The sequence below is a fragment of the Nuphar pumila genome, unplaced genomic scaffold, assembly GCF_984573655.1.
Source record: "Nuphar pumila unplaced genomic scaffold, dmNupPumi1.hap1.1 HAP1_SCAFFOLD_2338, whole genome shotgun sequence".
NCBI classification, from domain to species: domain Eukaryota; kingdom Viridiplantae; phylum Streptophyta; class Magnoliopsida; order Nymphaeales; family Nymphaeaceae; genus Nuphar; species Nuphar pumila.
The window spans coordinates 1-13,383 of record NW_028323899.1 but is presented as its reverse complement, the minus strand read 5'-3'; the positions used below and the strand labels follow the sequence as shown (position 1 = coordinate 13,383).

At 52.1% G+C, this 13,383-nt stretch overlaps 1 protein-coding gene across 1 annotated transcript; it reads left to right on the top strand.

Annotated features, from left to right (window-relative positions):
- Positions 1 to 958: 958 nt before the first annotated feature.
- On the top strand, positions 959 to 3,041 carry LOC149808732 (uncharacterized). Its single transcript, XM_089995174.1, has 3 exons — positions 959 to 1,184; positions 1,363 to 2,592; positions 2,965 to 3,041. Exons 1-3 carry the CDS (start codon positions 959 to 961, stop codon positions 3,039 to 3,041), a joined length of 1,533 nt encoding a protein of 510 aa, XP_089851300.1.
- The last annotated feature ends 10,342 nt before the right edge of the window (positions 3,042 to 13,383 follow it).

Genomic DNA, 13,383 nt, shown 5'->3' with positions numbered 1-13,383 from the left:
CCTCAACAAGTTTGAGGACCAAGCCGTGGCGAAAGCTTATCGTGATCTCATGTCCGAGGAGGTGGCGGCAGCCACCGGTAGCCTGGGTGAACTGAATGAGGAGAGTTCGCAAAGCGAAATCGGTTTGATTGCAACTCAGATCACTGATATTATTGTCAGGGTAGCAAGCTCCACGATCGGGAAGAAATTAAGCAAGGGCAGGCGCACTGCCCCTTGGTGGACCGCTGAGTACAATGAGATCAGAGTGAAGAGCCAGCAATCATACGAGCTAGCACCACGAGACTGGGACGCTTTTGTGTCCCTAAGGAAGGTTAAGAATCGGCTGAAGCGAAATCTTAAAGCTCAGCAGTCGGTTGCTGATCAGCTGGCCACGGTACAACTTTGGGATAAAAGTTATGGTTCTAAACGTGCGTGGCAATCAGCAAAGCAGTTGAGAAACTCAAGAGCTGGTTTCGCTCGGAAAGCGTCGACGGCTTCTCAGGGGATCCAGGATTCGCAAGGAAACTTTGTGAATACCCCCCAGCAAATCGCCACTGTCTTCAAGACACATTATGCAAAATATTTTGGCAAGTCCATCGGAAGATCCCGATTTTCTTCAAGACCATCGGATTCTGATAGAAGCCGACTTTCAGAATTGGCAAGAAGAGGGCAAGGACGTGTTCCAGCCAGAGTTGGATGAGGAGTTTACGGAAGAGGAGATCAATGGCGCCATAGATCACCTTCCGCTACATAAATCGGCTGATAGCGATGATATTACAGGCGAACTGATCCGAATGGTGGAGGAGAATTGAAAGCCCAGCTGTTGTCTCTGCTGAACCGGGTTTGGCGAAATGAAAGTGTTCCCACGAAGTGGGGGACTGGGATTATAGTGAGTCTGTATAAAGCTGGAGATTCCACTGACCCAGGAAACTACCGGGGAATTACGCTCATCTCAATCATTCTCAAGTTGTTTAGCACCATGGTCCGGTTACAGCTTGAAAAAACGGTGGGACTTCATGAGTCCCAATGCGCTTTCCGGGAAGGACGTTCCTGCATCGACCACATCTTTCCAATGGCTCAGATGGTGAATGAGTCAGGTGCAACAAAGCAGCCCCTTTATGCTTTTTTCCTGGACATTAAGAAGGCTTACGATGTGGTCTGGAGGGAAGGTCTTTTCTACAAACTGAAAGCTAAAGGAGTAAAAGGCAAGATGTGGCGGGTCTTGCTAGACTTGTTTTCAAAGTCACAATCCTCGGTCCGCATTGCTGGCGAGATGTCGGAGTCGTTCCCATTGATGGTCGAGCGTCGGCTAGGGTGACCCCCTCTCCACCTTACTTTTCGACATCTATATCGACGTTCTGCTGGAGTCGTTGCATACGGCAGGCGGTCCCAAAGGAAATTGCGTTGCACAAGGGGTCGAGGTCAGGGCCCTCACATACGCGGACGACCTTAATGGTCTGACACTGGACCCCCAGGACTTGCAGGTCAGTATCGACCATGTGGCTGAATGGTTGAAACGCTGGCGTATGCAAGCAAATAAGCTAAAAAGTGTGGTGATGGTGTTCCATCCCAAGGAAGGTAAATCAGCGAGCGTCCCAGCTGAGCAGCGATTGAACACCTGGACACTGGACGGACACGCTCTGTCGCAGGTGCAATCATATAAGTACTTGGGAGTTTGGTTCAAAGAAAGCGGATCTTGGGATTTACATGCAAGCCAAGCACTGGGCAAAATGCGAGCTGCCTTGGGGTACTGGAGGCCACTGCTAGCTTGTCATCGTATCCCGATCAAAACCCGCGCAATGATGATCCAAACCTTCATCTATAGTTCAGTTCTGTTTGGTAGTGAGGTCTGGTCAACCTCACAAGTCAATAGACGCTGCTTTGACGTCGTCGCAAAGGAGGCGATGCGAGCAGTGATGGGATTGCAGTGTTCAGAAGTGGCCTCAGAAGTCTTGTTCACAGACTTGGGCCTACTGCCCCCCTCGCTTCTAATGGATGCCTCTAAACAATGCTATGACAAGCATCTGTCCACTTCACAGGGAACTCGATGGTGCAAACTGGCAAAAGCGAATCGTTTCCCGGGGCACAGAGCAGTCGGACGCCCGAGGGTAGGGGCCAATTGGCAAGGAGAGGCGCAGAAATTTTCAGCGGCCATTTGCCACGACCTGAATATCTCTGACATCTTCAAAGCCCCTACAAAACAGCAGGTCGCTAGGCGAATCTCCTCCAGATCTCAAGGGGGAGTGCGTGTAGTGAATGTGCCAGTGCTGGAAGCAGAGGCGTTGCCTACTAATGAGGTTGATAGGCAACACCTCCTTGACAATATCTGGAGTTGGTACTTAATTCAAGGGAAAGCCAGATATGTTGCATCGCCGCATTCTGCGGTGCCATGGAAGTGGGCGTGCATCGGTGAACAACCACGCAGGCTTGCACCATATCTGTCAAGTTTGTCCTCTGTTCGGGCTCGTACTATCATGAGCGCTAGGAGTGGTAAGCTGTTTGCCCTACGAAGCCGACTTCAAAAACAGACTTACGAGTTTGTGAATCCCGTACAGTATTACTGCAAGGACTGCGATGAGCATTTGGGGGATGCTCACACAGGCTGTGTTCACTGTACCGTGGATTGTCCCATCTTGTGGCCAAAAATAGACCAATTTCTTGAAACGGTTGGAGGTCTTGGATTACAAGGTGGGAATTTGGCAACTAAATTGGAATCTCTGTTGGGAGTTGATCTCCTGACAAAGATTTTGAGTGTGGGTTGCGACGATCTCCCAAAGGAATTGACGGGTCGTTTTTGGTCAGCCGTGGCTGACCTCCTTTCTTGCAGGGTACAGGACGAAGAGGATGAAGACATGTCAGGTCAGGTTATGGTAAGTCAGGCTGGTCCAGGTACGCTTGCCTCAGGTGATGACAATGATAACTCTGATTCCCAAGTAGTTCTTGGAGTTGCCAATGTCCATGTGGATGCGGTAGTGTTGTAAAAAGATACATCAAAAGATACATATAATGATGATGTTTTTGTTTACCACATCCGCGTGGACTTGGGCAACTCCAAGCCCTAGTGGGAATCACCAAAATTTACGATGGAACAAAGGGTGAGGAAAACATTCACGTCGATCAAAGCCTGAGGTGCACCTTGACCAACTAAGATATTGCGGTAGAAGACGTAACCTTGCATGACTTTTCATTTCATATTTGACGTTTCGTTTAATTTTTGCTGCGTTTACGCGAAGCGAATTACAAGATTTGACCCGCTCAACCCTCGCCCTCCTGAGCATCAGAGAAGCCATCGTCCGGACGGGAGGCGACAGAAGAACAGTCGGAACAATGAAGTTTCGGTGTACAAATGGCAGCTTTTGAAGCATCCTCCGGTCGCGAGGAAGCGGCCGCAGCGGACCAGGAGGAATTGCGTGACAATGTGGAGGCGCATACAGGTAGCACTGGCTGTCTCGCTCTTGTCAACGCCGACTGTTGTGGTTTGGCGTACCGTACTGCCGCTAAATATTCAAACGAAATCGCCAAAAAATGGCCATTTGAAAATTTTTCGTCCCAAATCTCCAGAAAGGTTTGGTAGAAAATTAGTGATTTTTACTACCTATTCTCCGGGACTATCATAATATAAATACTTGATTTATGGTACCTATTGTTGAATGATTTGCGGGATTCGGACAAAGTTTGAATATAATTGTGATTGAATAGTTAGCGGCGATACGGTAATCTTCTTCAGATGGGGTTGGCCGCGACGCGTATGGCAATGGTGAGGGTTGGCCGGCCTGCATTGCGGGAGGCCTGGAACTATCGGGTGGTGTTGGTTTGGGCAACGGTGATGCACACACCAACACGGTGGCATCGTAGAGGATTGCGGTACCTGCACTAGCTTGCCAATCGTCGTCGGGGGAAGCAGGCGCCCACAGCGTGGCAGCCACCAGCGCATTGGGGTCAGCGGAAAGAAAGACGGGACGTCCCAGGCGTGACTCTGGCATTGTGCGGACGCGATGCCAAACACAGACGTGCGCTGCTTGGTTGCAGTGTTTCGCCGGATCCCTCCTATTTTTCAGGTTCACAAACCCGAAAATACATTATTGTTTGGGGCGAGTTGGGGGTTGAAACCCGTTCTGGCGAAGGACTGCCCGGTTGTCCGAGGCAATGGGTCGGACAGGCATGTCGTAGTGCAAGAGGACAATCGAATAGCGGGAGTGGACAACGCCGTGGGGGATGCCAAGAGCTGCGCTTGCTGGAAATGCCCTCTAGCAATACCAGCAGCGCAGCTCTTGGTATTGCTAGAGGGAATTTCCAGCAAGGCTGCATGAGCGGACGGGGGGCCAAGACTCCCATGCCATAGGTGACACAAGGCTTGATACAGGCATTGATGATAGCAAGTGTGGCCTGGAGTGGATACAGCGGCTGCAGGGTACGTTTCCAGATACCATACGCTGCATGTCCTTTGGGTCAGGCAAGCAAAGCATGCTCTTCCCACAAACAGCCACTTGTCGGTATGGGGACCTATGTATTTGACCCCGGAGACGTTGGTCAATGGCAGTACCCCAATGCCAGCAGTCGTCGCCGCCCTCGGCCACACGCTCACCAGCAGGGGTGCTATCAGGGACTGCCAGACCCACATGCCGCTATTTGTGCCAGAATTGGGCCTCGCGTTGGGGCGGTATGTGCAACACGCGATCAGAGATGGTAGCCAGCATTCACTTACCAAACGGGGATTCAGAGTTCTGTTCCACATCTGCATTCTCCAACAGGTTGTTCAACTCCTAGGCAGATTGTCTCAGCGCATGTATCTATCACCACACGCCGAGGATTTGCCCTTCAACCATCTTGTTCACACACGCTGGCCACGAAATAGATGGGAAGGGGCACGAGATGCCTTTCGGCTGTCGGAACCCGAGAATTTGCTGTTTGAACAATGACGGACCCTATCTGCCAGATAATCTGGCCCAAACGCGTTCCGTGAGAGCAGTCCTGTTCCATGTGAGACTACGTCGATTTTGCAGAGAACTCTTCTCTGTTTGCATTTCTCAGGATATGCTTGTGCTCACTGGCTTGGCTTGAATATTGTTCAGCAACCCTAGCAGTTGCACAAGTTAACGCTGTGGCAATTGTTCGTCCACGTCATTTTGTCACGGACTTTGTAAGATTTATATCACATCGTTCAACGCTCCAGCTCGCACTTTGTGCATCATGTGCTTGAGGCCTCGTGACCTTCATCTGTAATCCACGGCAGGTCTTTCAGTCCAACAGCAACGCCACCAACACTCCCTTCAATTCGCAATATATCTGTCCATGTAGCTTCTTTATCCATTGTAAGACCTGAGCTACTTCAACCTGGAAGATATGGAATCGCACCAGGTACTTCTACCAATTCATCCTTCACTTGCATGCAAATCCGTGAGAATTTCGGACACTTTGGAATTCAAGACTATTTTATGAAGTGCGCGGCCTCTTTAGAATGTGCAGGATTGAAGTACGAAACATTGGTTTGCACCCTGATGCACCCAGTCTCGCGTCAGGGCAGCGCAAGCACGGTGATGCTGCATTTGAGTCACCAGTCAAACGAACACATGTAGACTGTATGTCACGTTCCAAGGCAAGTTCTTGTACATATTGGTTGTTTGTGCGTGATGCGTTGTGCACGCATCACTGGTGTCACACCCTTGCAGCCAACTTTAGAACCAAGGAGGCTCCATCGTATAGACGAGACGATTCTTATGAGCTACTTGACGAAAATTCGCGAAATACTGCCGCCCTTGCCGAGTGCGTTTGTCGTCTGCTTCACCCAGGTTAAGATGGTTTGTCTTGTTATTCTCGGGACTGCCTGTCAACTTCGACATATGTCGGTACAATGGGCGTGGTTGCAGGTTATGCATGTCGCGTCCCAGCTCTCGGCAGAGTCGTTCTTACAGACGCTTTGGCGAGACGCGGTCATGATTGACGTGTATCTCCGCACCGACGACGGACTCACCGTCGCAGCGCACAAGCTCGTATTGTCTGCGCACTCCTCCTTCTTTCGGACCTCTTTCAGCGAGTGTTGGAGTGGGAGCCACAAGGATGTTGTGCGCATCGAGGGCATGAGCAATGCACATCTCGCCGCGCTGGTGGAGTGCTTGTACACTGGCATCATCGAGATCTCCAAACATAGCGTCGAGCCCCTCCTGGCTGCTGCCAGTCAGCTCGACTTCAAGCCCATCGTCGACGCATGCTGCCAGGTGCCGTTTCTTGGCAAGACAACGCCGGTTGTAGGAACATCGCTAGCTATCACGCACGCCTTGCACTGAAAGCCGTTCCATCCCGTGCAAGTGTTTCCCCGCTCACACATGCCGTAGCTGGAAAACAACGTCAGATGATGTCTGGTCAGATGCACAATCGCATCCCTGATGCGCATCAGTTCAACAAAGCACACGCCTCCAGGTTGGTGTGTTTCTGATCTCACGATTGGACGTGACTGAACAACAAAAGATGATGAGCCGCCCTCACCTCTATGGCCATTGTGGAAGAAGTATGGTTGACGGTTATGTTGCGTGCAGTACCTATCAAGCAATCTAAGCGCGCACAGCGTGTGCGGAGTGCTGCACCTCGCAGAGACGCACCTGTGCGGGGATTTGCGCGATCGCGCCACGCAATTCTGGAGCCACCATGCCGTAGATTTCCTGGGATCCACACACCTGCTGGAGACTCTGCGCACGTTGCCGTTCGACATCTTCATTCACCTCTTGGACCAGGATCTCCCGGAAGTGTCGGTGCGGTTTCCAGCGTTCCGCCAGACCCTGTAGTTTGCGGGCTCTGCAATATTATGTGCAACATGAGCACCACGCAGATTATAGGCGGCACAGTCCAAGTAGCTACACTTCAGATGTATCGTTCTTCTGTCGGTGCGGGCAAACCCATTCCTTGGTGAGCGAATACCTCAGCCAAGCACTGGAGGAGCCGGAGGGAAAAGAAAAAAGTGGGATGAAAGCAAGGAAAAAAACGTGTGTTCCGTTTTGGGAAAACCGTGGGTTCGCCCAAAATTTGGCAGTAACCTGTGCCAAGCAGGCGACCGGGGGGATGAAGCAGTGTATACTGGTCACGGTGCCTGAGAATGCATGATTTTGGGGTGCCAAAATGGGGTTTGAACCCCATGATGGCGAATCAAGTTGGCTGCGTAAGAGTGATCAGGCCCTGCGATGAATAGGCCTTTGGAGGAGGTAACTTTTCCTCTGAGAGCACGTTCTCAGGGTACTTTACCAATGTAAGAGTAGGAAAAATCATCTTGGATCGATGTAAAGATACTCCTCACAGCAACTGAGGTACTGTAGAATGTTTCTCCGCTCCTATGTGCCGATGTTCTCGCCAGGCCTGCGGGTCACTCTGCCATAGTTGTGTTGCATCCTCGGTCATGACACTCCTGAGACAGTGCCAATCGGCAAGTTCTAGGCACATTTCCAGTTCTGCTGTATCTCCTTGTCAGGGTCAGGTATATGTTTGCTAGAAAAAGGTCTTCTACCATCGCTCCACAAAGCCTTTCGTCACAGGCATAGCAGCTCATCTGCATAGCAAAGTCCTTGCCTTTAACGGCTGGTTTGTTCCATAGGCGGTGCAAAGTGTAATTCCAAGCAGACCATCTACGATTGCTTGACCAGCCAACTGATCAATCTGATATTCATATCAATTCCAACAGTTCGAGTGCATGCCTATCTGTCGAGCAAAAGCCAACTAGGCTGACATGAGCGAGGAGAAGCACAGCAGAAGAAGAACCTGAAATATACACTACGTTGTCATGTCTAGTATTGCAGCGAAGCTGACAATTGCGAGCGGTGTCAAGACGAGATGTGCGCCAGATCGTCATAGCAAGCATTGCAGCGAGGCTGACAAAATGAGATAATCAAGTCTTCATGCTCTAACAGATTTCAGGTCAGCAATGAAGGCGCCATGATAACCTGGAGGTGCGCGTTGCTGACGATGCTTCGCCAATCTCTGTAATTTGCGGGTCTATGCCCAAAAACGCATGAAGGTAGGGACAAAAAAGGCAAACCCAAACTGGCGAAGCACTAGTTGCTGAGAAGGTCTCGTTGCTTTGCAGGAGTTAGAGAGGCTGCTGCTGATGCTTGGCTGGTTAGAGCACGACGTCATAGGCCGCCTGAGTCATCTTCCGCATATGCTGTCTCACCTACGAGCGGACTGCAATCTGGCCAAGGTTTGCACGCTTGCCGCACATCCCGACATAACGCCTTTCCTGCCCACAATTGCTGCCCATCGCGGGGAACCCCACCCTGGCCAGCTCTTGCACAGACCTTGGCCGGATCGCAGTCCGCTCGCGGGTGAAGCAGATGATCGCCGTTCCACAGGCATCCCCATTATGAACGCTGGCTGCGCTACATCACAACAACCAACACACCAACCGGGCCGTGCGCACGCTCAAAACATCGCCTCCTCCAGCAGTGGACTGGCTTGTCCTCAGGATATTGCAGCCCGAGAGAGCCGTGGAGAGCGCACAAATGCATGCTTGCAGGGTGAGTCAGTTGCAGGAACACAGGACGCATCCACGCAGCTACAACAAGGTTGGCCGCGCACAAGCGCTCGCAGCGAGAGGGGGGGGGCAACGGGGCGACAGGAAGCATACACACGGGGTGACAGGGGCATTCAGCAGCCCGAGTCGCACTACAAAGCCTGTGTCAGTGCACTGAACCTGCTGCTCTCATGGCCGTCAGCGACCAGTTGTGACGCAGCCACGCCTCTCGAGTCGCACTCGGCGCTCTCCGCAGGGACACCGCGGCGCACCGGGGGGGTACTTCAGTGCAGTAGCAGCGGTGACGAGAACCGACGCAGCTGCGGGGGGGAGGGGGGCACAGCGGCGCTGAGAGCGGACGATTTGCGGCTGCTGACTCAGAGTTTGAGCGATCCCGCGCGCTGCTGGCGTTCCCAAGATGGTGCAAGGACGTATGACGCCAGTTCTCGTTCAGGGCCTGACACGGGGTTTCGAGAAGTTGTCGACGTGCCCGCGGACGCGTTTGTTGTCTCGCGCTCCTGCCCTGTTGGCTGGAGGCCCGCCCTCGAGTGGGTGAAGTTCGCCGTTGTTGGGACCACCCTTTCGGCGCTGCAAAGCGTGGGGTACTTTGGAGCATGTGCTGAGCCGCCTCGGATTGGAGCAACAAACACACCGTCCATCGCTTTAGAGTACTTGGACAGCATGAGCTGTGAGTCCACGAGCGCCTGCCTCGGCGAACTGTCCCAGTCACCTGCCGCGCTGATGGCCACCTCATCAGATGCTCGAGGGCGCGTGTCCCAGCCAAGGTTGGGGACTTCAGATGGGCAAGCGCGGGTGGTCTTTTCGGCGATGGGAACTTCCGCACCGATGCTGGGCACTTCACCAAGCTCGCAGGGGCGGCTTACGGGGTCAGGGGGGGCCTGGGGGGGAGGGGGGGGATTGAGACGGTCCTTCGATGATGTTCCAGGGGCGTTGGGGTGGCATACTAAGCGGACAGGGACGCCCAAGGGCATCCTGGTGGCGGCGGGCCGAGATGAGAGCTGGCGAGGGCTCACAACGACTGCGATCTACAACCCCAGCACCGGCACGTGCCCTCCACTTGCGTTTCAACCCCTGCTGTTGCCGTTTGCCTCCACTTCCAGGTTTGGTACTATGAGCTGACCTTTCAAATAGTACTTATTATTATCTTTTCCAGGGGTTCAATCGATGTTCTCAAAGGGGGTTTCCTTCAGATTCGGCGCAAGATCAGCTTTTGCTCTATTGTCAACGCTGTTTTTGGGCAGGCGCACTTGTTTTGTTTTGTTCTTGGACCATGGTACGCGCACTGGTACAGCAGCCACGAAAGCGTGAGAAACATGCTTTTCTAACCTTTGCCTGTTTTTTCAAAGTGCAACGGAACTGCAGGTGAATGGACACCAGCGCCAGAGCTGCCGAACGGGACAGCCTTCGCACAGGCCGCGTTTGTCAACGGCCGTGCCTTCTTGCTCGGCGACGGCATGTGCCCACTGCGCTGGCTTGACTTGGAGCGCCAGACGTGGCGAGTCGCAGGAGCTCCCGGACTTGGCCGAGCTCTGCATGCCTGCGCTGCTCACGGCACCGACTTTCACGTCGTTGGAGGCCGAACCGTTCCCAACCAGGTACTCTCCACCCCACCAGCCCATCCCCTCGTTCCATCCCCCCAATACTTTCGCCATCATTCTTCCCCATCTCTCCCCTTCCCCTTGCCCCCTTCCATGTTGAATCTGCGTCCACATCACTCATTCCAGTGTGTCAGTTTTGAAATACAGTTCAAAACTGACACGTTGTGTATGAGTCAGCGCACGAGCTCTGCTGCCTGGTGTATCTTTTCACAACACGATTGCATCCACATGGACATTGGCAACTCCGAGTGTACTTCCTCCATGAACACATCAGTCAACATTTCGATCCTCTGTTATGGGTGAATCTGGTATGGGTAGTTGATGGGTGGTTTTGACCTTTTTTGCCGTCCCCAGAATTCATGTATTTTCAGGCGTCTGAATGCACTTTCTGGTGAAACACTGCTCTGAGTGACATGATCGTCTGCTTCTTGATACCATACTCCGCAAGTTCGTTAACAAATGCAGCAATATTGCTTGGAGTTGCAAACCATGCCACACGCTACCATCGTACGAGTGCACTAGAGGCATCACAAGACGAGGCTGAATGCGATCTTAAAAACCTTGTCAGGGCGGAAGAATAAACCCAGTGTTTCGCCAGACGTTGCCATTTCTTGGGTCCAGCTGCCCATAAACATATGATTATTTGGGACGAAAATGGTGGTCGAAACCCATTCTGGCAAAAACACTGGGTCAACCAGATGAAGAACACAAATCCTGAAGCATGTCTTGCTCCAGGCTGAGGCAGGGACTATGCGCTACTCAAGCATAGACGACCGTTGGCACATCGGCCATAGGTTGTGCACGGCGAGGACTGCGGCGGCGGCGACAGGTTGCGGTGTGCACGTTTACACCACGGGAGGGCAGGACAACGTGAGGGTGTTCAACTGTGCCGAATTTCTCGACCCCGAGCGTGGCTGGGTGGCTATCTCCAACACGATGCAGGTTGCCCGGAAGTACCATGGCATGGCCATGCTCAATCGGTGCGTAAATGAGCTCACATGGAGCTCACGATTGTTATTGCAGCAGTACCGATGTAATGATGATGATGAATCTTAGGTGTGATGTATCGGCGCTCTCTTCAAGTTCTGGCTCGTGCGAGCGGCCGCGCGTTCATGACAGGCTTGCCTGTCCCGACCGCCGACGTTCAATGAGCTGTATTGTTTCGAATGTGTTGATGTGGTTGTTTTCGGCCTAAGCCGTAGCTCTTGCTCTTTCGCGATTTAATGATGTATCTTAGTGTAGTGATGTCTTGACTATTTGTTGACTATTTACTGCCAATATTTATGTGATGTAGTGATATGTAGTGATGATGTATCTTCTCACAACACTACCGCAACCACATAACATTGGCAACTTCAAGAACTACTTGGGAATCAGTGCTACTGTTACCATCACCTGAGGCAAGCAATGAGAACATAAATATATCAACTTATTACGGATCACGCCATGTCTTCTTTGCCGCGGAACACAGGTGTTCCACGATGGGTACGTGTCACTAGCGCGAGATCGACGTACATCATGGCGCTTTTTTTTCACTGCTAGAGGTACCATGCAGACCTAAGAAATCACTGCATATCTGGCATATTTGGTGGCATTATGCACGTGGTATTCGCCGAAAACAAAAGGCTTGGTACTCAAGGGCTGCGCCTCAGGTCCAAGCTGGTGAATATCGGCCTGGCGAACTTGATTCTAATGCATTTATGTGAGTCGCACAGCAGTCGGACAGCAAGCAAGAATTGAGAGTTTGCTATCGATAATGCAGTAATGGTGATGAGCTGCACCTTCTTCAATGCTTTGCCAGATCCTGTCAATTTCTGGTCCAGATGCCCGAAAATGCATGATTTTATTGGGGGGAAATGGTTGAAACCCATCCTGGTGTAAGCGCTGACCTTCTTTGCGTCAAGCTTGCCTATATGACGTTGCACCAAACGTTGAACATGAAGATGCTCAGCGACGAATGGTTGTGCCTGCGATGATTTTTCCTGGCTCTGAGCAAGCGCTCTGAGCAATTTTGAATAGCGGTGACAGCGCCGCGGCTTCTTTCCGGCAAGCAGAACGTGATCAATGCCATCAACTGTGCCGAATACTGAGCACTAGTGACGACTTGGGTCGGCAGGGTACCTAGAGCGGCGAAAACAAGAGCTATGGACAGCACTAGCTACGCACTCACTCGAATGTGCTTTGCAGGCGCCTCTACTGCGTCGGAGGCAAAGACGTGGCTGGCAGGAGGCTTAGCAGTGTGGAGGCCTACGACCCAAGGGAGGGCCTCTGGCAGAGGGTCTCCAGCCTCAACACCGGTCGTTCGAGCTGCGGGGTGGCATGCCTAGGCGCATCGATGTATGTCATGGGAGGCAACGATGGCCATGACAGCCTTCTGTCTGACTCGGAGGTATACTGCCCCTTCATGGACTGCTGGCAAGCGTGCACGCCGCTGCCGTTTGCTTGCAGCGGGCTCGCTGCTTGCCCGGTTTGAAGCATCAGCCGCTGCAAAGGGCACGGCATGCAGGCTTGCCAGCAGTCCATCAGCGGCCAGTAAGCGTCTGAGCCAGGCAGGAGGCTGTCATGGCCATCGTTGCCGCCCGCGAGTGTCACACTTGATCAATCAATTGTCGAGAGCACGAACAGGTCCAAATTTCATGCTTTTCCGTGCCAGCTGTGTGTGTTCCGTTTGACACCATGCTAGGTCGGCTTAAGCTTGCATGACATGAAGGTCTACTGCTTCAACACTTCCATGATGGGCGATCATTGATGACAAATTGGCGGCATTTGCTTGGGAGTAGCTCATGTGGCTTAGATTTGCGTCGACATGACATCATGGTAGCAAGTCTATTCAGTTTGTATTCAGAGACCGGCTATCGATCATGACGTGGTTTAATAATTGTACCGGTAAACCGGCTACGATACTCTCAAGCATATGCATGCAATGGTTAAACTGCCACCTTCGATTCAAGGGGTCATGCGTTCGCATCTTGGTTCGGCGCAAGGGGTTTTCCGGTGTGCTCAGGTCACTGATAGTTAGAGAAGTTACGCTAGAAGAAATTTCCGCCATAGATTGCGCTTGCCAACATTCGGCGGCATCCAAATTTCCATTTCTATTTTCCATGCAATGCGCGGCCGTGCTTAAGTGTAGGAAATGACACTCATGCACCGTGACATTATTATTACCGATAGTAGCGACGCGCAGAACAGTTTGTCGTTACAGTATAAGTTGGAGCTGCCAGGCTTGGCAATCAACTTATATATCAGTTCATTCATCCACAATCAGCTGGACAGAATAGTTCCATGCCTGAC

Coding starts and splice junctions, on each gene's coding strand:
- LOC149808732 (XM_089995174.1), top strand. CDS start 959: ATGGTCCGGTTACAGCTTGAAAAAACGGTGGGACTTCATGAGTCCCAA. Junction 1,185..1,362: donor GAAAGCTAAAGGAGTAAAAG/GCAAGATGTGGC, acceptor TGCATACGGCAG/GCGGTCCCAAAGGAAATTGC. Junction 2,593..2,964: donor TCACACAGGCTGTGTTCACT/GTACCGTGGATT, acceptor TGTTGTAAAAAG/ATACATCAAAAGATACATAT.